Below are 26,177 nucleotides of genomic sequence, written 5' to 3'. Positions count from 1 at the left end.
CCAGCATCTTCCAGTATCAGCACCTCGACTAGGAATTACCTTGCTTGAGCGACCTTTTTCTACCACTGCTGTGACTTGTGACCGCCCCACCCAGAACGCAGCAGAACTGTGCCTCTGAGAGCGCTGTGATTGTGGAGTGGGTTCCCTGAGAGAATCCAAGCGTCACACAGAGCCCACCGGGTGTATTCCCCTGGCAATATGTGCCTGAACTATTCCACTGCCTCGGCATCATGTTTAGGGACGCGTGCAGGAGGGACTCCGTAGCGCCACATCCAGCCTACGGCATCTATTGCTGAAACAACCTTGAGGACTGTCAACTCACCCTAATCTAGTTGCAGACTACCTCACCCACCTTGCTCCCCTATACACCTGATCCCCACTAATCCACAAACCACGAAGGCCAGTCTCTTCCAAATCCGCACCATGGGTAGACTCCGCTCGGCCACCTCAGCTCCATCCTCAGCAACAGTGATTCCTCCTTCCCCATTTCCGGACACACCATCAATGGGACTTACTCCATGGAGGTCTACATCAGACAAGCTGGATCAAGTTCTGGCTGCCATGGAACACACGTGGGTCTCCATGGGGACACGCCTAAGTACTCTAGCCACCAAAATCAGCTTCTTTCGTGGTGACAATCACAAAACTCTCTGACGAAGTTTCAGACAAGGAGAAAGCACTGGCTAGCCTACGACCTATCCCGACGGGCAATCAGTGCACTAGTCGCGACTTGAAGGAATGAGTTTGTCAACTGGAAGATAGAGCGGAAGACATCGAAGGCTGATCGCAAAGGAACAACACACGAATCATGGGGCTGCAGTGAATGGTGGAAGGCCAGGACCCCATAGAGTGACCTAGAAACCTGGTTCAAATCCTTTACTCCTGCATCAGAGCCCCCACCTTTTTTCTCCTTGGAGAGAGTACATGGAGTACCTATTTGTCATCCCCCTTTGTGGGGGGCTCCCGTCCAAGCCAGAAAAACTTCTGCACTTCAAGAACAGAGATGTTTTCCTTCGTGCTGCTCACCAAACCAGCCCGCTTCGAGTGGAGGACAAAGTGATTATGCTTTTCCCAGACTACCCCTGAGCGGTCCAACAACAATGTGCCTCCTTCCTGGAGGTCAAACGCCACTTAAGCCAGCTTGAAGTTCAATACTCGCTACTGTTCTCAGCACGCCTCAAGATCATAACTGATGGAACCACAATCTTCTTCACCGATCCAGCAGACCAACACTACAGAACTACTACTTAGGCCATCCCAGATCCCCTCAGCCCCCATCCTAATCACAACGGAAAGGGTGAAATAAAGCTGGAACAGGAGCCATGCCACGACTGTCCCCCGATATCACCCCTGAACCTTGAGCAGGTAATTGGAAATAGAAGGTGACCTGGGGACTAACACTGCCACTACAGATGATGCGAAAGGCCCACACTTTTTCACAACCGATGAGGACACTCTCCCCTCCAATGATTCACAGCAAGGTTCTCACACCTCCCCACCCCCCAAAAGGGAGACACCACAAACAGCGGATAACCTTATTTGACCGCACTCCGCCAATGCTGCCTCTGATTGAACAGTCTGTCTGAATATAAACTGGTGATGGACTTTATGACCTATTGTTTTCAACAGTACTCCTGATCAATACCACTGTGCTCATCTCCTCTAATGCAATGCATTCTGTCCAGATCACCATTCAATACCTTCCCTCTTCGCAGCTGTGCAGCATGGCACTCCCGCACACCCTGCCCATGGCCTCCACCCATCACTCCATTCCCCAGCCACATACATTCACCCCAGCACCCCTGATCTTGGTCACCCCCACAATACACTAAAGTCTTTACTACTACATATAGTTTGGGCATATTTCCGATTGCAGTAGGCTCCTCCGTTACACCTACCTAGTTTCATATGGTTTTAGACCCCACGATATCCCCACCTCTTAGGCCAGACGCAGCGGCCACAAACATGCAACCTATGTACTGAGGGCTAGATGGGCCGGTGGATTTATGAGAATGGAAAGAGTACTCCCCTCCTATTCTCTCTGCCACCTCTAGTCACCATGAAAACCACAAATGCGAACATTTGCCTCCTTACACTAAATGTATGCAGCATGCAAACTGCTGGATAGCGATACGCAGTATACTCCAACATAAGGTGCCAACGTGCACAGACAGTTTTCTTAAAGGAGACGCACATACCGAGAGAAGAACTAGAGCCCCTGCATAAACGCTGGAGAGGCCTTTTACACACAGCCATTTATTCAGCATACGCGTGAAGTACCTTAATCTGGGTCAGACCTGGCGTCCCCTTTCAGGCAGTGTACACCATTGTGGACAAAGATGGTCACTACATGCTCCCGCACCTGGATGGCCAGCCCCTACTCTTTGGGAGCATTTATGCCCCCAGCTCTGATCAGGGAACTTTCCCGGGTGCCCTCTCCACTGCGCTGGCCCTCAAAACCGCACTTTCCTGGATCCTTGGAAGGGACTACATTTGTGTCCTAGACCTCATCCTCAATACATCTCATCGCCCCCACGTTTCCTCTGTCCCAAGCAGGCCACGTGGCTCCGAAGCTGTCCTCACCACTGGTCCCTGATGCTTGGTGATCTCACAATCCTAACGGTAGAATATATTCTTTCTACTCAGCACCCAATAAGCGCCACATACACCTTACCCACTTTCTCTGCTCAGCCCCATTGGCACTGGTGATACACCAGACTATTTAGGCTGTGTCATCTCTGGCCATGATGTTCACATCATAGACTTACCATGGGCAGCCTCCCAGCCACCGACTCCTACATGGCATCTCCAGCGTGACTGCTTGGAGGACCCGGTCTTTTGTGAACATGGAAACCACATTCGGCAGTACTTTACCAAGAATCACAATACAGTCTCCATCTGAGCACTGGAATGGGACGCCTTCAAGGTGGTAACACTGGGCATCTGCTTCCAACAGATTGTAAAGAAATCACAGTAAATAAAAAAAACATCTTGCAGCCTTGGGTAAAGTGGTGGACCCCAACCCCACAAACATCACACATTTTACAACTGCGAAAACATCTTACACTGCACTCCTGGAACGCCTCCTGTGCTACTTCACTGCCCACACGCCAAAGGCTCACAGGGAGGGAGATAATCCAGTCGACTTCTGGCTAGCCTGGCTGATCAGGCAGGACCATGCAATGACTCCCATCACAGAACTGGCTGCGCCCACAGGTACCACCATTCACACACAAAAGGAAATACTGCAATTATTTTACACTTATTACTCCTCATTATACCGAACCCTACATGACTTATTGGAGGAGCAATCACACAAATTCTTAGCAGGGGTTGAGTTGCCCCACATTATGCTTCCCCTAGATGCCAAAATAACTGAAGACGTAGCCCAGGCGATTCAGGATCTGGGCTGAAACAAAATGTCGGGGTTAGATGGCTTGCACTCGAATACTACACCATCTCCTCCACACTCCTGGTGCCCTGCCTTGCAGAAATGTACGAGGAGTCACTACTTGCTGGTGAGCTTTTCCATTAACTTTGGGAATCAGTTCTGGATAACTGGGTACAGATCATGTACAGCGGTCATCATATAGGCCCATAGCAATATTAGAATGGACTACAAAATACTAGGGAAAATTTAGGCGGACCAGTATGCCCATGTCCTCTCCGAGCTCACCCACGTACACCAAAACTGATCTATTTCCAGGTGCAGCACCTCCCAAAACATTTGTTTCTTCTACGTACAGGATTGTGTTCAGGGGCAACGCCCACAAGCAGCCTGTCTGATGCTGGTCCTAAAGAAGACATTCGACACACTGACGTGGCACTACCTTTTCCAGGTCCTAACTCGCATGGTAGCCAGGCCACAACTCCTAGCATACACTGTGCTACTTTACACCTAGCCACCCTGTTGAATACAGCCACCTCGTTTCTGCCTTCTTCAAAGTGAGCCGTGGGATCAGACAAGAATGCCCTTTTTTGCTACTACTTTTTGTGCTTGTGATGGAGCCTTGGCCATAAGCCTGAGGGGAGAGGGTCACGAGTGTGGTGTCCTTGTACACCAATGATATTGAAGAGATACCACATCAATTCTCTCCCCACTATGAGACACACTGACCAAATTCGCTGCAGCTGCCGGGCTCTGCGTGAATGGGTGGGGGGTGGTAAAAGGGTGGGGGAAGAATTCGGGCATATATCTGCCCAGCCACCACGAGCTATATACCTAGGTGACACCCCTACCCCCGCCACTGGCAGGAAGCAGCAATCCGTTATTTAGAGATTTGCCTCTACCATACCCCATCAGACATATGAGCAACTCTGTGGGGCATTACAACACAAATACATTTCAAGAGGCCATTGCCCCTCGCCCCAAATGGCAAGATAGCCTTGGCAAACATGGTCATACTGCCTGCCTCCTCTATTACTTTTCCAACCTCCCAGCTGTTCTGCCACTCTCCTTTTTCAAAGAACTAGACTCCTTTTTAGACAGCCCCATTTGGAGCAATAAGCGACACCACATAGCTCTCTGGAAACTGCAGCTACAGATAGACCGGGTAGGGCTGGGTGCCCAGGCTTTCAAGGCATACTATTTAGCAGCCCAGCTGCAGTAGATGTCATTTTGGACCGCTGAGAGATATATGGGCAAGAACCTGTGGTGACAGGGGCACCCTGCCAATACTAACGGTTCCCAGTCTACTACCTCCAAAGGTCCCGCATCCCTTCCCTTGGCATCTACAAGTGACAGTGGCTTGGAAGAGTATGACCCCGCATGCACCAGCATACCCCCCCACATTCACCCTTGGTCGGTCTCCCCAATTCCTAGATTTCTACATGGAGCCCTGGAGAGGACACTCTATACCAACACTGACTGACCTCTTTATAGACGGCCAGCTCCTCCCTTTCGACCAATTGACAGAAGATTACGGCCGGCCACCGGGACAGTTTCACTTTCACAGGCAGCTCATAAACACATGCCGCACTCTGTGGAACACCACAGAGGCGGAAGCCACGATACACCCAGCAGTGCTAACTACACTTATAAAGAGTAACAGCCGTCACCTTATCACCTGGCAGTATAAAGTCATTTGAGATCAGACAATGCCCCCCCCCCTTGACGCACTTCTGCATAAGTGGGAAGACAAGTACAGACTATTGAACAACAAGGAACGGGCACAGACCCGGGATTTACCCCAGCAGGTATCCCATAACTCCCACTTTAAGAACATACAACTCTTTATATTACACACAGCATACCTCAAACCAGCCCAAATAGGTCTCTACTCTCCTCAGGCACATTCTAGTTTCCCATGCTGCCAGACCCTAGATGCAGAACTGGCACACGTTTGATCCTGTCTCACCCTACACCACTTCTGGAAAGCGGTACACAATACCCTGTGGGAAGTCACAGAGCTGCCCAAAATTCACACCTTGGAAGATTGCTCACTAGGCATTTTCAAAAGCCGCAAACAACATAACGTACGCATCTGTTTAGCTTCCCTGGTGTTCCTCCTCAAACGTGCACTCAACACTACACTGGTGCTCTCCAAAAGTCCCACCACTGGCAACCTGGCACGGAGGGGTACACAAGTGGGGGTCGGCCAAAAAAAGAGGCCCCGTTATGAAGAGGAACGAAACTTGTGCAAATGACCCATCTCTTCCGACTGGGCTACCCTCCTTTCACAGTTCCTACAGCGAGCTGGGAATTATATTCTCCCCCAATGACAAGCACATGTCGACCCAGTAGACTATCGCTGCTGTCAAGAAAACTTCTACACCTCACCATGCTCGCAACATACATCCTCTTCTTCCCCTCGCCAGGAGTCCCCAATCACACACTTGGGTTATCATATAAATTGGGATAAACGAAGACACTGCTCATGACTAAGAGCACCATAATGGTGTGGTTAAAGGCTTCCCAATTTAGATGGAAACTGTAAGGACTTTTACTTGGGAATGCTAGTAAATGAGGTCAAGAGAACATGGTAAGAAATAACATAAACCTAAATCTAGCTAGAGTATCTATCACAAGACATGTCTAATTGGTCAAGATTATAGAGCTCTTTATTGCAGAACGAACGGGTGATTAAAATAAAAGCAGCACGTTTTAAAACCCTATTTGTTATGATCCTGTTAAAATTGCCAGTGGATTTATGCATTTCACTAAAGAGGAAATGAAATCATTCATCTGCAGTAGCACCAATATGAGGTTGAGAGATGTGAAACTATATGCATTTACCAAAAGTGGGGAGCTAAGCCTTCCAAATAGGGAGCTTTACTGGCTGGCTCATCAACCGACTCAGATCGGATTTCAACACATCAGGATGTCCCAAGTTGCATACACACAGATGGCCAAACTATATTAGATTGGAGGTATGGAGATACTATACACTATGTGCCTGAAAGATGCTGAGCACCTCTGTCACTTATTCACTCTGGTGTTCACTGCATGGGATGCATAGGAAGCTGGGTGTCAATAGTAGACAGAGAGCATCTCTCTGGCACAATGAAGAAATCTCAATCGATAAATTAGAATTAGCATGGGAAGTAAGAGAGAACAGGGGCATACACCAAATAAATCAGTTTAATAAAGAGAAGCGGTTTAAAACATTTGCAGAAATCTACCAGCCACAGAGCATTATTTCCAGTTGAAACATTGTCTGAAAATTGTACTCAACTCACAGTCCACAGTAATAGATACAACAACAATCTTTACCTACTTACACACAAGGGCCTACACAAAGGCCTGGTATTGAGGCATATAGAATACTAGGTGGTCACATTTTTTAGAACAAATATTACAAGACCTAAGGGAACGGTGGTCACAGCCTTACCTGTAGGCTACACATGGGAAAACTGGAAGGATCCACTAGCCCTGCACATTAACAATATGCAAGAGGTCAGATTTAAGTTTGGATACTTTAGGATTTTGCATTTTTGGCACTGTTCACCACCAAAATTACAGAAAGCAGGTCACACCCCAACAGCATCACAATGGGTATGTAATAAACCCAACAGCAATAGACTGAACCTACGTTACTGAGCAAACGTCAGAGCCACCCTAAATGACATCCAGGGGATGTCACATTGTTTGTTCGTTCAAATGGTAATGCTGCATGATTTATCAAAGTTACCACAGATTATATAGCAACACCGCAGATGGTTCACCAGTATCTTAGCATAGTTCAAACTGCCTATATTGAGGATATGGAAGATAAAAAAAGATTCCTTCATTTGGCACATAATTCCGAGACATTTATAACACAGCATAATTTAAAATAAAATCTTTTACCAGGTGAACAGTCAAAAAGGTAAATTTCAAGGTACCCTGGGAGTTTATGCCTCAATAAAGAGTCTTACATAGACACTATGAACAACATTGGGCAGAGACACAGGGTTAGGTGATTTAATCGAACATGGACAGTAACAGTGTATTGTGGAAATGATTGATCGAGGCTGTTCACCTTTCCTCCCTCTAGGTTTCCTTTCAAGATTGCTTGCTTCTATTTAGTTTTACTGTAGGTTATTTACACTTTACATACTCTTTGGCTAATTCTTTTGATGGAGCAAATTAGTGGGTTTTGAGTAAAGTGAGAAAATGCAGGAACAGGAGTATAAATGGAATAGGTTAAATTTGACTGGCATCTATGTTAAAACGGCTGAGTCCAATTTTGTCCGACTAATCACAAGCATGTTTGTTTCTTGTTTTTGTTGTTCTAACATTTGGGGAAAAGCCAAAAAATATTAGAAATACATAAGAACATTGGTTCAGCTGCCGTTGGTCTATGTCATCAGGCAATAGGGTGCCTTACTGGTAGGTGCTTGCAAAACTCAGGCCAAGCAGCATCTAGGGATTACATCAGGACCGATGGGAAATTGCATTAGGAAAACATGTTTTCTAGCTATAACTACCTACTAGCTAGCACCAGCAGGTGATATATACTTATTACTTAGTGGAAGTCGCCACAAGGAAGTTATAGTTAGGACATAGTTTCTAAAGAAATAAAAATGTGTTTTTTTGACACGCCTATATCTTTGGCGCCCATTGATGAATCATGAAGTTTTCTGAAGAAGAAAAGGAAAAAAAAAAAGGACACTCACTTCAGCTGTTGTCCGGAAAGTTTCTGGGTTTTCTGTCAATTGGGAGCCAAGAAAAAGGGGGGTGTTAAGTAATAAGTCCACAGTAAGAGTTTCCACAGATTTATTGGGAACTGCACGGTACACGACTGGACAATCCGGTATTTCAATCCAGTCTCCACAAGAGTTCCACACAGAATCAACATAATCAACTGGCAGCGCATGCCCCAGTTAAAAGATAATACACAGAAATAAAAGGCACAGTATTAGAATGCAACTCATCTCTCTCCTTAAGAGAAGAAAGAAAAAATTTAGGCACTGGTTCCCTCCCTTCAAATGACTTAAAAGGACTGACCATAGTAGTAGTATGGTGTGTTTTGCGATACAACCATAACTTTTCCCTGAGTTTATCCTTCCAGACAGCTCCAAACTCTGAGCCTATAATATGTCCTGTTTTAAAATACAGTTAAATCTCTCTACTTGACCATTGCTTTGAGGTTCATATAAAGCAGTAGTAGCATGGTGAATGTTGGAAACTAAGAAAACTTTCCATTTCCACTGACTTCAACTGTACTCCATTGTTCGTAACTAGGACCTCCTGATACCCTTCTCTGGCAAAAAGATCTTTTAAAAACTCAGTGACATATGCAGTTTTGACTTTAGGTACAAACTTTACTTCAGGCAACTTGGAATGGTAATCTATCAAAACAATGGCAAATCTACAATCCTGTGGTTAAAAAAAAAATGGAAAGGGCCTGTAATATCCAAATCCACCTTTTGCCAGGGAAATTTCAGACACTCAACAGGAATTAAAGGTGCAGGTGAAACTTTCAACATCGTCTCACTATTAGCGCACGTTTCACACTCTCTAACTAACCTGTCAACAACCCTATCCAGACCAGGCCATCAAAATACTGTTCCTATTAATCTTTTCATGGACGGCATACCTAAATGCCCTTTATGCGCCACAGATAAGATGTGATCTCTCAGACCAACGGGAGGTATACACTTCCCATCTTTAAACAACATGCCCCTTCAATCTCCAAACTCTCCGAAATTTTCCAGAAGACAATTCAAGAGAAATTTCCCTATGTGGGGGCCAACCTTCTCTGAGATTCTGCATGACTGCTCCTAATAGTATATCCTTTTCCAAAGGATCTTCCCAAATTTCCTCTGTGATGAACCCCATTTACCAAGAACCAATTCTGTGACATTCACCATTATCTCAGTTTCCTCTAGACAATTTGCCTCCTCAATCTTACCACACAATAACCTTGATAGACAGTCTGCAGTGACATTTTTTCCCTGGAACTTACTTCACAACAAAACTACAGTCCTGCAACCTTGACATTAACCGTGCAATATGAGCAGTGGCATTCCTACTTTCACCTGGTGACAAAATTCCCACCAATAGTCTGTGATCAGTCCTTAATTTAAAATTAGATCCCCAAATGTAATTGTGAAAATGCTCAACTGCCCACACACATGCCAGTAACTCTTTTTCTATCACTGCACAACGTCTTTCAGTGACATTTAGGGTACAGGAAGTAAAAGCAACATTCCATTCCTCTTTACCACTACATTGCGACAGAACACTTCCAATGCCATACGGACTCGCACATACAGTAATGATGCATGTCTTATTCACATGAAAAGGCTTCAATGTAGGTGCTGCCATCATTTCTTTCTTAGTCTTCTCAAATGCACTGTGCAGTCTCTGTCCATTTAAATTCTGCATTCCTCCTAGTAGTTTCTCTCAAAGGTTCCATCTTTGTGGCAAAATCCTTGATAAACTTGCTATAATATTCACAAAGACCAGAAAACAATAAGTTTTTCTTAGTTGTCTGGTGCCGGTGTCTCCATGATAACATCAATTAGAGATTGTTTTGGAATTACATCTTCCTTGGAAAGCGTAAGACCTGAATACTCCACTGTTTTTAAAACCTCACACACAATTTTCAAATGTTTCTGATGTTCATAAACATCTCTTGAAAAGATCAAAATGTCATTCTGAAAGCATTTGACAAACGTTCCCATACTTTCAAACATAGGAAACACAGCTCTTTGGAAAACAGATACTGTGGAAGCTAGACCAAAGGGCATCCTTTTAAATCGAAACAAACCCTGCGGAGTGATGAATGCTGTCAAGTCTCTGGAGTTTTCAGTAAGTTTAATCTGATGATAGGTGGGTCTTAAATCTAACATGGAAAACACACTTGCACCCTCTAACAAACTCACCAGTTCAGTAATGTTTGGCAAAGGGTGAGAATCTACCACGATGTTAGCTTTCAGTGCTCTAAGATCACCACAGAGCCTCAAAGATGTGTCCTGTTTCTGTGCTAAGACAATGGGCGAAACCCATTCAGAAGATTCAATTTCTTCAATAATGTCTCCCTTTAACATCTCATCCAAGCAATTTTTAAGTTAATCTTGCACATTAACAGGTACCTTTCTACGCTTCTGTTTGACAGGTACCGCACCTTGCTTAAGTTTAATACAGTGAGCATACCCTTTAAGTTTTCCTAAACTGTCAGTGAAAACATCAGGAAACGTCGACATAATATTCATAGCATCATTTTGTTACTTGCCACTCAAATAGGATCCGCATAATGAGGACCTTTTCCCTTCTGTTATTCAGTTACTAAAACAGGGTCTTTGCTGTGAGGATCAAGAATAATACCTAATTTCCATGGATCTTTCCATCCCAAAACATTAACACCTTTCCTTGCCACGTATAGTTTAAAGGATGCTTCCCTCCCTTTAAAACTCACTTCAACAGGTACAAAACCCATAAGGTCTATACTTGACCCATCCAACCTTTGAGCTACTACATCAGATTCCTGTAAATCATCCACAGAAAAAATATCTTGAAATGTATCCAAAATATATTCCACAGTAAGTATCGTCCATGGAGAACCTGAATCCGCTATGAGATTTAACTCTCTTCCCAAAATTTGAACATCACACTTTGGAGGTCTATTAGCCCCCCTATTCCCTTCAACATATGTACAAAGTGAAAGCACAATTCCTGTTTCCATCTGATCATTTCCTACCCCACACACGCACAAGACCCCTCCCCACTCTAGGAGATTTCTCCTTATTGGACATGAAACTCTTTCTTTCATGTTTACATACAAAAGCAAAAGGTCCCATTCTTCCACACCTACTACATTCTTTACCTACAGCAAGGCAATTCACAAAGGGTGCTTTAGCACTTGTGTCTTGTATTGACTTCATCCACTTCTCTGACTGTTCTAAAGATTTAGCTGTCATTATGGCATCTTGTAAATTTGGATCACCCATGACCCATAAACGTTCCTGTATTTCTTTTTTACTTTTTACACTCACCACAATCTGGTCTCTAATCATGTCATCACACACAACCCCAAAATCACAATTCACCGATAAAAAGCAGTTAAAAAAAAAAATCAAAGGACTCCGCTTCACCTTGTCTTCTAGTATAAAATTTAAATCTATTCAACGCTATACTAGTAGTAGGATTGAATCTGCGTTCCATGCGTAATAAGGCCTCATCAAAAGTATGAATTTCTCCCCCATCTAGAACTTGTGGTAAGGTTCTACATACACCTGGACCCTCAGAACCCAAACAATTAAGTAATGTGTTTTTTTTTTTTCTTTCTGAACCCATTCTGCCCCCATCAATTGGTTTCATATAGGTGAAGAATTACTCCTTCGATCTAGTCCAAGGAATGGGAGGATCACCTTTACAATGTAAGAATTTGCTTTGAGCTTCAAATTGCATAATGCTTGTTAGTGTTGCTAAAACTAAAAAATACAATCACAATGTACAAAAGCTCAGAAATATCAAGTAAGAAGTAATGAATCTGCAAGCTATAACCGTACAGCTCGATGTTCCAAATATGCACAATAATGCTGTATACGAGAAAATCCTGCCATGCAGTAAAGCTGTGCATGTCAGCATGTAATAAAAAATCCTATCATGCAGAAGAAGCTGTGCGTATCAGAGTGTATAAGGAAATCCTGCGGCTCGGAGTTCCACCCGTCTGTTGGTGAGGAAATCGCAGTTGCCGATGAAGTAACAAAACAATGGCAGCAGTACGTAGAGATGATGTCAACACATCGGCGTTACCAAGGAGAACGATGACGTAGGTACGTTCATAAACACAGTTATGCGTTACAAAGGAAACTGGCGGTACGAAGCATTACCAAGGACTACGTCATCAAAAAAGCATTGCTAAGGTGGCATCGATGTATACAAATAATCCGGCGGTCTGTAAATAAAAGTCAGGGTGTAGGATGCCCATAAAGTGGCTCGTAGTAGTTTACCTCGATCAATTTAAAAGCTGAAAGAAACGGCATGTCTAACACGGACTCACAAGCTGACTCCAGAACTCCACTTGGGTAGATATGTTGTGCAAAACTTTGGACTCTTGTTGGATAAAAGGGCAGGTGAGATACCTTTGAGGCCGAATTACTCACACTTCTACTGACACACCCACACTGACACTCACACATCCACTAACAGACACACTCAGACACTCATGTACCCACTCAGACTCATGTACTCACTACTCACAGACCCACTCAGACATTCACACACTCACTTAAAAAGCCACTCAGACTCATGCACCCACACACATATTCATGCACCCACTCGGACTCACTCACAGACTCAGGCTCCCATTCACAGATCCACTCACCCACCCCAGACCCAATTAGAAACTCATGCACCTACTCAGAGATCCACTAAGATATTCATGCACAGATCCACTCAGAGACTCCTTATAGAAAGCTGGATCTTAATGTGGTATGTGAATACCATGTAAAGGGCCCACAGGTTTCCCAGTGAGTGGAAAGGGCTTGCTATGCAATCCCAAAGTGCTCTATTTAGGTACAGTGTTGTCTAACAGCCTTAGGCCTAACATCGAGGAGTGTGAGATATCTACATATACACACAATAGTCAATAACTGAGACAAGCGACTCAAGAAAGAGATCCATACCAATTTATAAAAAAATAGCAATTATCTTTATATATGCTTAGGCAACAGAAAAAGAAAAAAAAACGGTCAAGTAAGTACGTTTTTTAAAAATAGGAATTCTTTTCACTGTAAAAACAAGTTCTGACATTGCAGCGAACTGGAAGGCCAGGACCGTCCCTGCGATTGTAATGTGGCATCGAGGGGTGGACTGGTGCGCTCAGCAGGAGAAATTGGTCTACGAAGCACGGGATGCCCAACCAAATATACAAAGGTGTGGGGGAGCTGGGACGGGGCAAGGAGCATAACTTTATCATAGGGTGGATGTGCGCAGCTCTGCGAATGTCGTTATGGTTCCCGTATGTACATCAGTTTGTTATGTGCTGGATTTGCATAGTGCATTCTCTTAACTGTGCCGATTGTACTAGTGACCTGTCGGGTTTTCTTGCTGTTCCACATAAAACGAATAAAATTGGTTTATTAAAAAAATATATATATAATAAGTTCTACAATCAGGTAGAGTACAGCGACTTACAAGACCAATGTTAACGTGAGTAGTGGGCAAGGTCCAAGGCAGAACCCAGAATACACTATCAGCAGAGTAGCCGGTTGCAGAGTGCAAAACAGCTTTGGGTGCCCAATGCGTTCCTATGGAAATTGGTCACTGTGTAAAGAGGCTGCAGGTTAGGACTGGGTGTTCTGTTTGGGTGAGCCACTGAGTGGGCTCAGGTCTTGCGATGCTCGATGGCTTAAGGACACCAGTGGTCCTTCTTCTCCTAGGTCCAGGGTGTACGGGTAAAGAGAGTTCTTGGACCATCGCATGTCCACCACCGGTGGGGGTCGTGGTGGAAGGAGACTCACAGAACAGCCTGCAGGTGTGAACTGGGAACCAGGCCCTGTGGACCAACAAGTGGGCTCAAGTCTCACGAGCCTGGGGGATGGAGAGACACCAGTGCTTCTCTTCTCCTCGGTCCAGGACCTCCGGGTGCAGAGGTGCAGTGGACCATCTGGGTTGCTATCACCAGAGGCGGTTGAGGGGGGCCTGCACAAAGAGGCTGCAGGCATCAGTATGACGGTCGCATGGGAAAATCCCACAATACATTTTGTTTCTGGAGAGGCTGGTTACCAGATTGGTGCCGTTGGCCCACTTCAACATGGGCTGAGAGGCTCAGTGCAGTGGTCCTGTCCTGTGGCAGTTTTGGAAGTCCTGAGGCCTCTTCATCGGTTCCTGGGTGCCTGCAAGGAACCAGTGGAGCAGCTCCTACACTCCACGGGTCTTCCTTGTGCTGGGGTGAAGGCTGGCAGTTTTACATGGGCTTTTGGAAGATTCCGTAGTTGGAGTACAAGGCGTCTTGCTTGCAACTGTCTAAGTCCACAGACAGCCTGGCAGGGTAGTCGCTGAGTCTGTCACAGATCTTCATTTCTTGCCTTTACCGTCTCTGGAGTGTCCTTCTTCAGGTCAGCAGGGATCTGCTTCTCAGGTGCCAGGGACTCCCCCAAATACTGAATTTAGGGGCATTAGAGGTGTGTAGGGTACTAGCCAATGGGCTACTGACCCTTTGGGTCACTACACCCCGCCCCCCCCCATATGACCACCTCCTGTGGGAAGTGGGAATAACCCTGTCCCAGAATTCCAAAGTATGCCATCCCAAAGATGGCTACCTCTGAAAAATTGGTGTCTTGGGTGGCAGGCTGGCAGAAACTAGTCAGTGAGCACACCAGACATTGGTAAGGTTTCAGGGGGCACCTCTAAAGTGTCCTCTGGGTGCATGTATTTGTAAATCTAACACTGGCATCAATGTGGGTTCACCAATACAGGATGTTTGATACCAAACATCCCTATCTTCACTGAAGCCATCATGTAGCTGGGGAACTCATACTGACCAGTGTCCAGGACATGAATTTAAAATGGCTTGCCTGGTCACTCACTGTGTTTGAGAATTGACAAAGACATAGCAGGAGCATATCTGCTTGTGCATACATGTCCTCACATGTAATATAATGCACCCTGCTTTAGGGCAGCAAGGCCTGCTAGAGGTGTGACTTACATATATTGCATGCAGTGTTAGAGGACACGGCACACAAGCTGTGTGCCATGTTGTGTTTTCACTTCTGTCTGTACCAAAATATAAAGCTGGCAATGGCAGCCTGTCATGTGCTTGGTGAGGGGGTCCCTAAGGGTGGCACAATGCGTGCTGCAGCCCTAAGGGACTCTCTTTAGTACCTCAGGCCCTAAGTAACAGGGGTAACAACAATTGGGGTAACAACTGTGAAGTTTTGGGAAAGAGATCTGGCACTGGGGACTTGATTAGCAGAGACCCAGAGCACTTTCAGTCAAAATCACATCAGAAACCAGGCAGAAAGTGGGGGGTAACCATGTCAGAAAGTGGCACTTTTCTACACTGAATAACTCACTCTCAGACCCACTCAGAGACTCACACACCAACTCACAGATCAATGTACCTACTCACAGACCTACTCAGACACTCATGCACCTACTCACTGACCCACTCAGACACTCATGTAGCCACTCACAGACCCACTCAGAGACTCATGCACACTCAGACTCTAACACACCCACTCAGAGACACTCTCACAAGCACTCATACCTCGAGACACCCTCTCACACCCAGACAGACACACCCACATAGACTCTCTCACACCTAGACAGGGACACTCACACAACCATACAGACCCCCTAACACCCACTCACACACCCAGAAACACACTCCCACACCTATTCTAACACCCAGAGAGACAAGCCCTGCAGCCAACCACCATGGCGCAGGGTTGCCTGCAGCCAGTCCCTGCAGCCAACTACTGCCGCGCACAGCATTAGACCATGCCGGGCTCAGGTTGGGAGATGGCAGGGGTTGGCCGCAGAGCCTATGGCCATGCACAGAGGTGGTTGGATTAATGTATAGTAATTTAAATTACTTTACATAAAAAAAAAAAAAAAACATTGACATACACTGAAAGAACAAAAGTTTACAGGGATGTTATAGTTAAGAAAAGGTTCTGAATGTACTCGCAGAAAACCACAGAAATTCAGCAGTTGTAGTTAGAGTTATTTCAAGTAACTATAACTCGCGCCCTCCCCATGTTCTGCTAATTACCCAGGATATTACAGCACTCATGACAACTTTTAAACGTCAACACACACATCAGTGAAACATCGGCAGTCAAATTATTGAAGAAAAAGCTCTGCATAAGAAGGGCAAGAGTTATAGTTACCTTAGGGTGCAAGGTATACTTACTTGAAATAACTAACTAAACTGCTGAGTTTCTATGGTTTTGTGTGAGTAAATTCAGAACCTAACTATAACGTCCCTGTAGCCTTTGGTTTTTGTAAGTGAAAAAAAATAATAATAATTATATATATATATATATATATACACACACACACACACACACACACACACATATACATACACACATACATACATATACACATACACACGCCCATGTATGATTATATAAAATAATCTCGTCAGGATTAAAAGCCATCTATTTTCCTCCCAAACACTTGATCCAGTATGGACTACAACATCCACTTTTGAAATAGGCAAGCAAACTACCATGAACATTGAAAACATATTTTAAGATTTTTTCTTCTAACCTATAGTTTCAATATTGTATCCTATGACCCAGACTCATCAAGGTTGGATACCTGATGCCTGTTGAGTACATTTTGATCTGCTTGCATACCATGTCTCTTGCATTCCTTTTACAGTGTTTTCATGAAAAATCATTTGTAGTAATGCAACACTTTACAAACAATCCTTTAAAAGTAAATATAAAATTGTTGAAATTGCCCATGCATTACGATCAACGCATTATGCGGCACAGGAGCTTAAATATAGCTGCAAACAAGTGAAAATTTGGACCAGATACTGCTTAGGCTCACATCACATTCTTCCACAGTGTTCCTCTCGTGCAACTTTAAACTGCTGATGTGAATGTCAGTGCAGAAAAATGATTAAGTTCCCACGTGCATAAAATTATCTTACAATGAAAAGACTAATATGTGTATTTTAAATAAAGAAACTACTGAATCAGTGTGTGGCCAGAAAGTTAATTTCATAAGGTCAAATGAACAACCTCTGACTCTTAGATTGCATAAACCAATAATGAGCTCCATCAAATACAATATTAGGTTACCACCCATTTGAAAGGAACCATAGCCAGCTAGCCCAGCAGTAAAATAACATCTAACAATGTTAAAAGCATTGTTGACATTCTTTAAAACAGATGTTAACATTTTTGTCAGTAAAGCTTAAATAATAATTACCGTGCAAAAGGCTTGTACGCAGCAATTCAGAACTCTTTGTTTGTGTTTCAATGATTAAAAGATGATCCTCTTTGGCCAGCTCTTTGTTTTGAAGATTATGTCTCAGCGCATCACATGGAACAGACATCGTAGTCCTTTCGCCTGGATGTACGACTCTCGATATATGATGCCGGCTATTAATTGCAAATACCTGCTCTCTGAATGCTACTACAGAGTTCCACCATTCAGATATTAAATTATTCCTTAATTCGACACCAAGAGGCCCAAAATCATGACAGCCATTCAAAAGTGTTCCCTTTGTAAGTGGCCCCTCTGTCAGAAAGTGTCTCCGTTGGCACAGGTCGAACAACATCTCATCTATTCCAGAGTCCCCATTTCCAGACACTGTATAATTTCTCTGTTTCAAGCAAAGTAAATGATCAAGATTCAACAATTTTGACTTTAGAATTTGTCTTTGAAGACTCCAGCATGGTAGTTTCAGCCATTTTCTGATCAACATTATTCATTTCAGGCTTTTTCAATCTTAAAAAGGATAAAATTCATTTGAGACGTTATGTTTGGACGATAGTCAGCTTTGAGCCATTTTCCATGAAGAATCTAGTTCAAATCTAAAAAAAACAACACGAATAAAACAAGACAATGAATAGTGACATTGAGAAAGCACTGGTATCTAAACCCCCATGTGAATTACCTGAGATTACAATGGCATGAAAGGTTCGAGTAGCAGGGTGGCGTTGGTGTTCAGGTTCTTATCTGACATTCTGCTGAATCGGCGCACATGTCCTTAGCTCCGACCTCTGCTTCCACTTGGCCATTCTCTTGATCTACTTAAGGGCTCCTTTCTGTTGAACAGGGGGCCATGAGGGTTCTGTGGGTTTCTTGCCTTGAACTTGGAGACTCAATTCTGCTCGCACTAGCCCTGTCGCATCTACTTTCAAGTCACGGCCCTATCATTACTGAATTAAGGCTTCCAGTCAATGCTGAAATGAGAGAAATGAACTCCAAGAACCCACAAATTAGGCGACAGAAAGAGGGGGGTGGCAGAATGGAGAGGAGCCCCAAGAGAATGGCATTGTAAGGAGCAGAATGAAAGGCAATCAGCCCGTGGAATGCCAGGGTAAACACAATAATTATTATTAGTCTGCCCTTAAATAAATTGATAAGAAAAATGTGATAAAACGGTTGTGCCTTAATTTGTAACAAACAAATGCCATTTTAAGATAATTCACGGCAGAAATTAAGGTGTATCCTGCAAATATCATCTTATACTTGTAAGACAGATCAGGTGCTTAATGCACATAAGGGAGAGATGTGTCTTTTATCCACGACCACAGATGGAAATCTCAAATAGCTTACTTTACAGCATTACGTACAACTTCAGATTTACACGAGGCATGATAGCTTAGAGAGTTATATCGACCTTACGTAATTTGTAGTTGACAAGTTACAAAGCGGTAAATAAGCTCACAGAGTTTTGCGCCTTCTGCAGACAACTGCTTATAACTGCCCATAACCTGCCAAGTAACTGAAAGTTTCATATTTTTAAGGCTGGTGAAATGTGTTCTCTTGGGTGATATTACAATGTATTAAGTGGCATAATACAGTCTATTTGCAATGTGATGCCACGGTTCAGCCAGTTGAAAATGTACAGTAGACACATTCGGTCATCTACAAGTCACAATTTCTAAGTTACTCAGAGGTGAAATCAGTGTTGTTCTTAGCACATAAAAAGGAAAAGAGAGACACCTCTTATTTACTGTGATTAGAAACACAACAATTAAGATATATATAGAACAGCTTTTCGGGTCGGTTTGTCCTCTGTTAATGTATGTCTTGACACAGCTTTTCTTGGTTCCCCTGATGGGCTTCCCAGCATATAGATGGTGTGAGATTCCAGGTGAGTGTTCTGTTGAGGTAATCTTATCATGATTCCACATGGAATGTACTGGGTAGAATGTGTATATATAGAGTGGGGATGGAATGTTATGGGTGAGAAGGAGATGGGGCAGAGTTGGGAGCAGTTCCAGATGTAGTTACCCAGGACTCAAAAAATACTGGTGTTATCTTCAAAACGTGTGGAATGATCACTACAAGCAATTGGCGACGAGTTGAATCCTGGGGTAATCCAGTGTACAAACAGTTACATTGACACTGCAACGTCAGAAGTTTCTTATTCCTGGAAAAAGGAACCATCTTCGTGTGATCAGTGATTTTCACATGAACAGTATCATATATAATTGGAGTGATTCATTTAACGCCCTCCTAACAATACGTTTTTGGTTGTTGCTGTGAACTAATTTATTGCTGTGGCCGGTCAACTCATTTAAGAGAGCTACTAAGAATACCGTGGCCCCCTGAAATATTTATATCAAAATACTATGTGTTAGCAGTCTGTTCAATTGAGCAGTTATAGTGTGTTCGTGGGCCAGAGGAGTTTGCACATGAGCTCCTGTTCTGCTTACCAAGACGTGTAAAGAGATCCGTTAGGTGGACGGTTGGCTTCTGGTCCACGAGCCATTGTGTCTTTTGGAGCTGCATTCTTCAAGTATGTACACATGATGTACGTACGTCAGAGAACGTTATACGTGCAAGCCACCATCTTTAGTGGCTCCTAAGGTGATCCACATACCTGATCTTGCTAACTGTGATTTGCACGCCAGGAATGGATGTTGCATATGGTGATTCGCACACCTAAATAAATAGCGAATCATTTACCATAGTGATTTGCACACCAGGAACTGATATTGTATACAGTGATTCACACACCTACATAAATAGCGAATCATTTACCACAGCGCACGGTGATTCGCACACCAGACTTTGGGCGCAACTGATTGTATGATCCACACTCGTCATCTTGCGAGCCGTGATTCCCACACCAGACATTGGTTATAACTGAACTTGCGAACAGTGATTCACCAGTCAGTTGTAGTGGGGTACTTTGAGTCAGACGTGTATATGTGTGTGCATATATAGATATATATATATATAGAGAGAGAGAAGAGAGCGAGAGAGAGCATGTCAATTTCAACAAAGAATGGTGATCTGCACACCAGACGTTTGACACAGGTGATGCTGTGAATGGGTGCGTGTCAATCTCTACAGCGAATGGTGATTTGCACACCAGACTTTGGTACAGGTGATTCTGTGAACAGGGGCGCCCACAGAACAGTTGGAAAAGTGCACAGTGATTCGCACACCTAAATGCATTTAGTGTCATAACTAATGGTGATTCGCATTCCAAAAGCAATTTAACTGCAGTTTATAAAACCTTATTGGACATAGTTACTTGTTGTAACTTATAAGGTATTTTGTCCATTATATTTTGTATATTATAGAGTTACATACAGTGTAATGTGTGCTTCCCAAACATTCTCTTTAACACCTCAGCAGCCCTTCCTTGTTACCTCCAGTGATCCACCTGTCAAATGGGCAGATGGAAAGAATATTTTTAAACTATATGCAAACTACTGGTGATGAAGAGCTTATCCAGGAACGGAAAAAAAAAAATTGTTACATTCACTGGGGCCACAAGAGTAGAAGGTATATAATAGAATAGATAAGAAAACAAGACCATCTACAGAAGCAGATGTTTTTAAGAATGCCTTGGCGGTCTTAGATGAGTATTATTCTCCATGTGTTTGTACTGCAATCAATAGGTCTAAAGTCTCCAAAGAAAGCAAAAAAATTATGAACCTATTGAGGAGTAAGTTTCCTGCACTTAAAAAGTTAGCATTTACCTGTAAGTTTGGTTTGTTACATGATAAGATTATAAGGGACCTAATTAGAAGTTCAGAAAAGAGTGGTAGGTAACTGTGTACTGTGCAATACTGGTGAAGTGAATGGAAACCCTGTATGTGTACTCTCTAGAGATAGAAGAAATAAACCATTATGTGAAATTAAGTTAGGTGGGATTGATACGCTGATTGTTGCAGATCCAGGATCCCAATTCACTATTGTGAATGAGAGTGGTTGGCAGCAGAAGTTTGTGGAAAAAAGTTGGGAAGTGATCTGGATCCTCCTGACATTTTTCCAGAAAGTTTCACAGGAAAACTGTTCCTACTTTGGGGTTTACAGTGCTAATATTTGACTTTAAAAACAGAAAACCATAGGTGGCCAAGGAAAGTCTGTGTATTTTGGGGTGGAAGGACCAAAGAGAATTGGATATAACATTGAATCCTAACAGAAGGGAACAAGCATTGTTGATGAATGAGGAATTGTGTGTGGATATGGAAGAACATACGAAGATCTTTTTGCCACAAAATAATTTTAAAGAAAAAGGCCGAACCTAAAATTCACAAAATGAGGGACTTACCTGCAATTGTGAATGATGAAGTTAAAAGTGAAGCAGAAAAACCTTTGAAGGCTGGTATGATTGAGCAAGCAGATGCTACAGAAGGGATTTCACCATTAGTGGTAGCAAGACAACCCGATGGCAAAATATGTTTATGTGTTGATTTGAGGGATTTGAATAGAAACATTGTCATGGAAAGGTTTCCGCTTCCGAAAATAAATGAAATGTTGTTGTTGACCAGTGGTATATGGGAGCGGTACCAGATGTAATTACTCATGACTCAATAAATACTGGAGTTATCTTCAAAACGTGAGGAGTGATCACTACAGTGAGTTTCACTTTTATCTCCTACACCTGCTGCCTGCCCAAAAATACACTGCAAAAAAGGGGATTTTGTTTGTCCTTAATGTTGAGCCTTTGCAGCAAGGCCATCCTTGAAAGGGAAACAATGACCATCATCCTTCCAATGCAAGTTGTCCCTCCACAAAACACACATATAGAATTCATGGGGGCTGCTGCACGTGTCCTTGCGTCAGTACTCCGCACTGGGACACAGGTTGGACGATTTGCTGGGGCCGGGCAGGATTCAGCTTAAGAAGGAATAGCAGGAAGAATAAACAATGTGATGGAAGTAATGTTTGAAGTAATCTCAGCCACTTGTAGTGCTAACAGTCGATCGTTTCTCCCCCGTATACCACTCTGAAAAGAAACCAGCCATGTACAAATCACTGTTGGTCCTGCTACATTAGGCACAGTCCATGCCGAACTACTGTTCTTAGTCCCCTTCAGGTGGTTAAAACAATAGACTAGAACGAGGCCCAAGCGATTGCCAGATTTATTCATGAATTCCTTCCATTACTTTGTTGTTTATTTCAGGAGACACCCTCAGTGTGAAGGGTATGTCCAACTGTGGTTTCTGTGCTCACTGTGCCACAGGGATGAAGATATACCTCACTGGCAAGTCGAAACCAGTCTGAGGTTCCTTGGGCTCCTGTCAGGAGACCATGCATGGCTGTTTTCCTTAACCGTTATTGGAGTAGGACCAAGACTCACTGACATGCCACAGGACCCTGTCTGGAGTGACACTGTGGGTGAAAAATAAAGGGCTGAAATGTGCCCTGAGCAAATGCCGGTGACGGAGATTAATTGAAACTTTGTTCCCAACACCTTGTAGTCTGTTGCAACAGTAATAAACTTGGTACCGACCCTTTACTTTTTGCATGCCTGCTTCTGTCCTTATGGGTTGGGTACGCAACGATGCTTGCTGGGCAATCGAAGACGCACACCCCCTAACAATACCGACTAAGATAGGCCCGAGGTCACGTGTGTGAGAGAAATATGCACATTTATTCCCCATACCAAAATCCCTAATAATAAAGCTGGAAGTTCTCGAACGTAAAAAAGCCTTACCTTAATCCTCACAAAAGCGCAAAATACGATCGCTTCCGACTCTAACCAGTTTCAATAACTGAACGCAGAGAACATGAAAATGAAATGGAAATGCTTGTTTTAAAGCAAGTTCTATGAGACTGACCTCCTAAGTAAATCTTGCGATTGGTTAGAAAAAACACACAACCCGCCCCGATAAAGACGTCTCACCAATCCTCAAAGCAGTTGCTCTGCCACCGGAAAAGATTACTCATTTGCTCCGGAAAACAGACAACGGACAGAACACACGTGGGCCGGCGTTTTCGGCTGTTTGTTTTGTCTTTGCACATTATGATCTGAGGACTCGCAGGCTTGAACCGTATGTGCTGCAATAACAAATGAACTGCTCTTGGCAAAGCTGGTAGGGCTTGCGATCGCCCAGAAGTCTGCAGTAATGTTAGCAGAAAAGCGTGGATTCGGTCGAAAGCTGGGGCAGGGCAGCACCACACAGTGAGGTGGCAGTGTTGTGCAATCAGTTTATCTTCGCTTTACGTTTACTCTAGGTAGTGTAAATGTGGGGGATTTAGGGTGTACTTTTTGTTGTATCTCTCTTTGGGCTTCTAACCACGCCCATGTCACGTCAGTCCCTTACATTGGTTCGTGGGCTTGCCTTTTAAAATCCGCTTGCTTTCATTTGTGAAAGGCATGCATACGTCATGCCTTTTCCGGTGTTTAGCCCTTCTCGAGCCGCTGACCAACTGGAAACATAAGAGGCTCCATGTGGTTTCTGGACTACTTTTTTTCTTTATTTAGCAGCGCTCGTTTTTTTTCTCCATTTAGTGAGGCAAGAAAAGTCTGGTTGGGAGTTTACAACTGCTAATAGCTCTAACTCGGAGAAATGCGAGACCCGTTGCATTGCAAATGCTTGTTTGCAGTGCTGTTGTGCTTAATATACCGTCTCAGTGTTTGTTAATGAAGCATGGTACATTTTTCATTAATCTACATGGATTTTTAGGTTTGACTTGAGGAGTTCATCTCTCTTGACATTTTAACCTTCATTGCTTCTACACAAATATGGATTTCCATGCTATTTACTTGTTATGCTTTTACCATACAACATTCCTTTGAAACCAGACCTGTTGGCATTGCCAATGCTTGTCTTCCTTTCATTCTCTTATTTTCTTGAGGCCTCCATTTACGTTTCTTTTTTCACGTTTTGTGTTGTAATATTTTATTAAGAAAACCAATAAGACATTACATAGTCCTTCCACCATGCAAATTATACGAAACTGGCAGTACAAATATAGCAGTTCAGAGATGTAAAATCACAAAGTACAGAAACACATGAGCATTCCATCAGGTAAAGAAGAACATAAGAATCCAACATGGCCGGCAACAGATCAGAGTCTCCTTGAGGTAGCAGGTGCGGTGAGCCCTAACGCTTTGCGCGGTGTTTCCCTAGCTCCACCTCGTATTCAATCTAAATGCTATGAAGAGTCTCCAGGAAGCGGGGAACGATACTGTCGATTGACTCGTCTCAGAACCACACGAGGTTCCTTTGTGTTTTGTCTAGGCCCAAATGAATTTAAGAGGGCCGGAATATAATAAGGAGTCATATAGTGGAGAGATGATCCAGCCCTCCAAGAGACTCTGAGCCTATAAGTGCGGGGATGGGCAGTAGGGGGGTTCTACATTTGCGTTTCGTGGGGATATTAGCAACATACCATGGGTTCACGGAAGTTGGGGTCTTGATCCAGCTGCGGGTAAAAGAGCCAGGACAGTAGAAGGAAGGATATAATAAACCAACAGGAGAAAGAAGTGGGGGAAAGGAAGGATAAGTCAGTAGGGGACTCATAGGGGAACGTGGAAGGGAGAGGGGTGCAAGGGAGAGAACCAGAAGGATGGAAAGACGGGGTGAAGTTCAAGGGGGGGGGGAAAGAAGGGGAGTGCAAAGTAAAGGAGAAAGGCCACAGTGGTCTTATAGTGTGTTGCGGGTGAGTGTTAAAGGGTAATACATGATGCAGTGGTGGTGAGGGAGAACAGGAGAAAGAGGGGTTGGGGAGGAGCTAAGAACAAGGGGGGTAGCAAGAAGCAAGAGTACTCGTCTATACGTGGTTCAGAATTAAGAAGAGGGAGGGGAGTAGTAGAGTGGAGACAAGTGTGAGAAGGGGATAATAAAGTGAAAGTGGAGAGAGAAAAGTGAAAAGGAAAAGTGAGCGAGGGGGGTATTCTGTAAAAAAAAAAAAGGGGGGAGGGAAGTGAAGGGTGGAAGAGGGAGTTGGGGGAGGAGATGTGGAGGCTGCCTGTGATGAGGTAAGGCTAAGCCCTTACGCTGCCACACACAACTATTTCGGGTATATGTATTCACAAATTATGTTACAGTACAATATATTATTTTAGAGTGGGATTTGCGCATGTATGTGTGTAGATCCCGAGTTGGAGGAATCGCCGCAATGCACCTCGGAGCAAGCCGACTATAATGTAATGGAGCGCTCAATCTAGCGGTGTTGAGAGGAAGGGGGCCCACGTCTTAAGGAGGACCTCTGCCCTGTCCTGCAGGCTCTAGATAATCCGTTCATGAGAGGCAGCTTGATACATTGCAGAGATCCATTTCCCATGGGTAGGGGCAGTTTCCAAGCGCCAATGTCTGAGGATACATAATTTGGCCGTGGCTAGTGCTGTGTGTAGTAAACGTTGCTGTGGTCGGGACAGGTCACACAGGTTACTGGTGTCATGCAACAATAAAAGGGAAGGGGTGAGGGAGGCTGGCAGGGCTAACGTTTCCCTAAGGGTGCACCCCACCGATCGCTAGAAGGGTTGGATAGTGGGGCAATCACGCAGGATGTGAGGTAGGTCACATCAAGCATGAGGGCACCACCAACAGGAGGCATAAGGTAGTAACCCCGCAGACCGCAGTTTCTGAGGGGTCCAGTACCAGTTGTGTAGGGTCTTGAAGAGACTGAATTTTGAGCGAGCCTCTTGAGCCCCGCAATCTCTTGCCTCAATCAGACCCGCCCAATCTTCTAACTCATATTCTATCTGAAGACGTGTCTGCCACTTGTCCTTGAGAGAGACCAAAAGGAGGAGGGAGAATATATGACGGTTCAGTATGGCATGCATTTCAGAAATGACTCCTCGGAAAAGGCCCCAGGTTTCCAAGTAGTGAAGCACTGGGGATAGGGAAGGCGCCAG

General features: G+C 44.0%; 1 protein-coding gene across 2 annotated transcripts in view; it reads right to left on the bottom strand.

Annotated features, from left to right (window-relative positions):
* Positions 1-23,183, bottom strand: part of POLG2 (DNA polymerase gamma 2, accessory subunit) — a 176,772-nt gene extending 153,589 nt beyond the window's left edge. The window contains exons 1-2 of one of the 2 annotated variants that reach the window (XM_069199924.1): positions 23,028-23,183; positions 17,324-17,931 (exon numbers count right to left, since the gene is read on the bottom strand). In XM_069199924.1, the coding sequence (XP_069056025.1) occupies positions 17,324-17,822 (499 nt within the window). In that variant the 5' untranslated portion in view covers positions 17,823-17,931; positions 23,028-23,183. The remainder of the gene's footprint in view (positions 1-17,323; positions 17,932-23,027) is intronic. The other variant, XM_069199925.1, reaches the window with a different exon arrangement.
* Positions 23,184-26,177: the final 2,994 nt, after the last annotated feature.

This window comes from Pleurodeles waltl, chromosome 7 (genome assembly GCF_031143425.1).
Source record: "Pleurodeles waltl isolate 20211129_DDA chromosome 7, aPleWal1.hap1.20221129, whole genome shotgun sequence".
Taxonomy (NCBI): Eukaryota; Metazoa; Chordata; class Amphibia; order Caudata; family Salamandridae; genus Pleurodeles; species Pleurodeles waltl.
The sequence above is the reverse complement of the archived record's forward strand: the minus strand, read 5'-3'. Positions and strand labels throughout refer to the sequence as shown.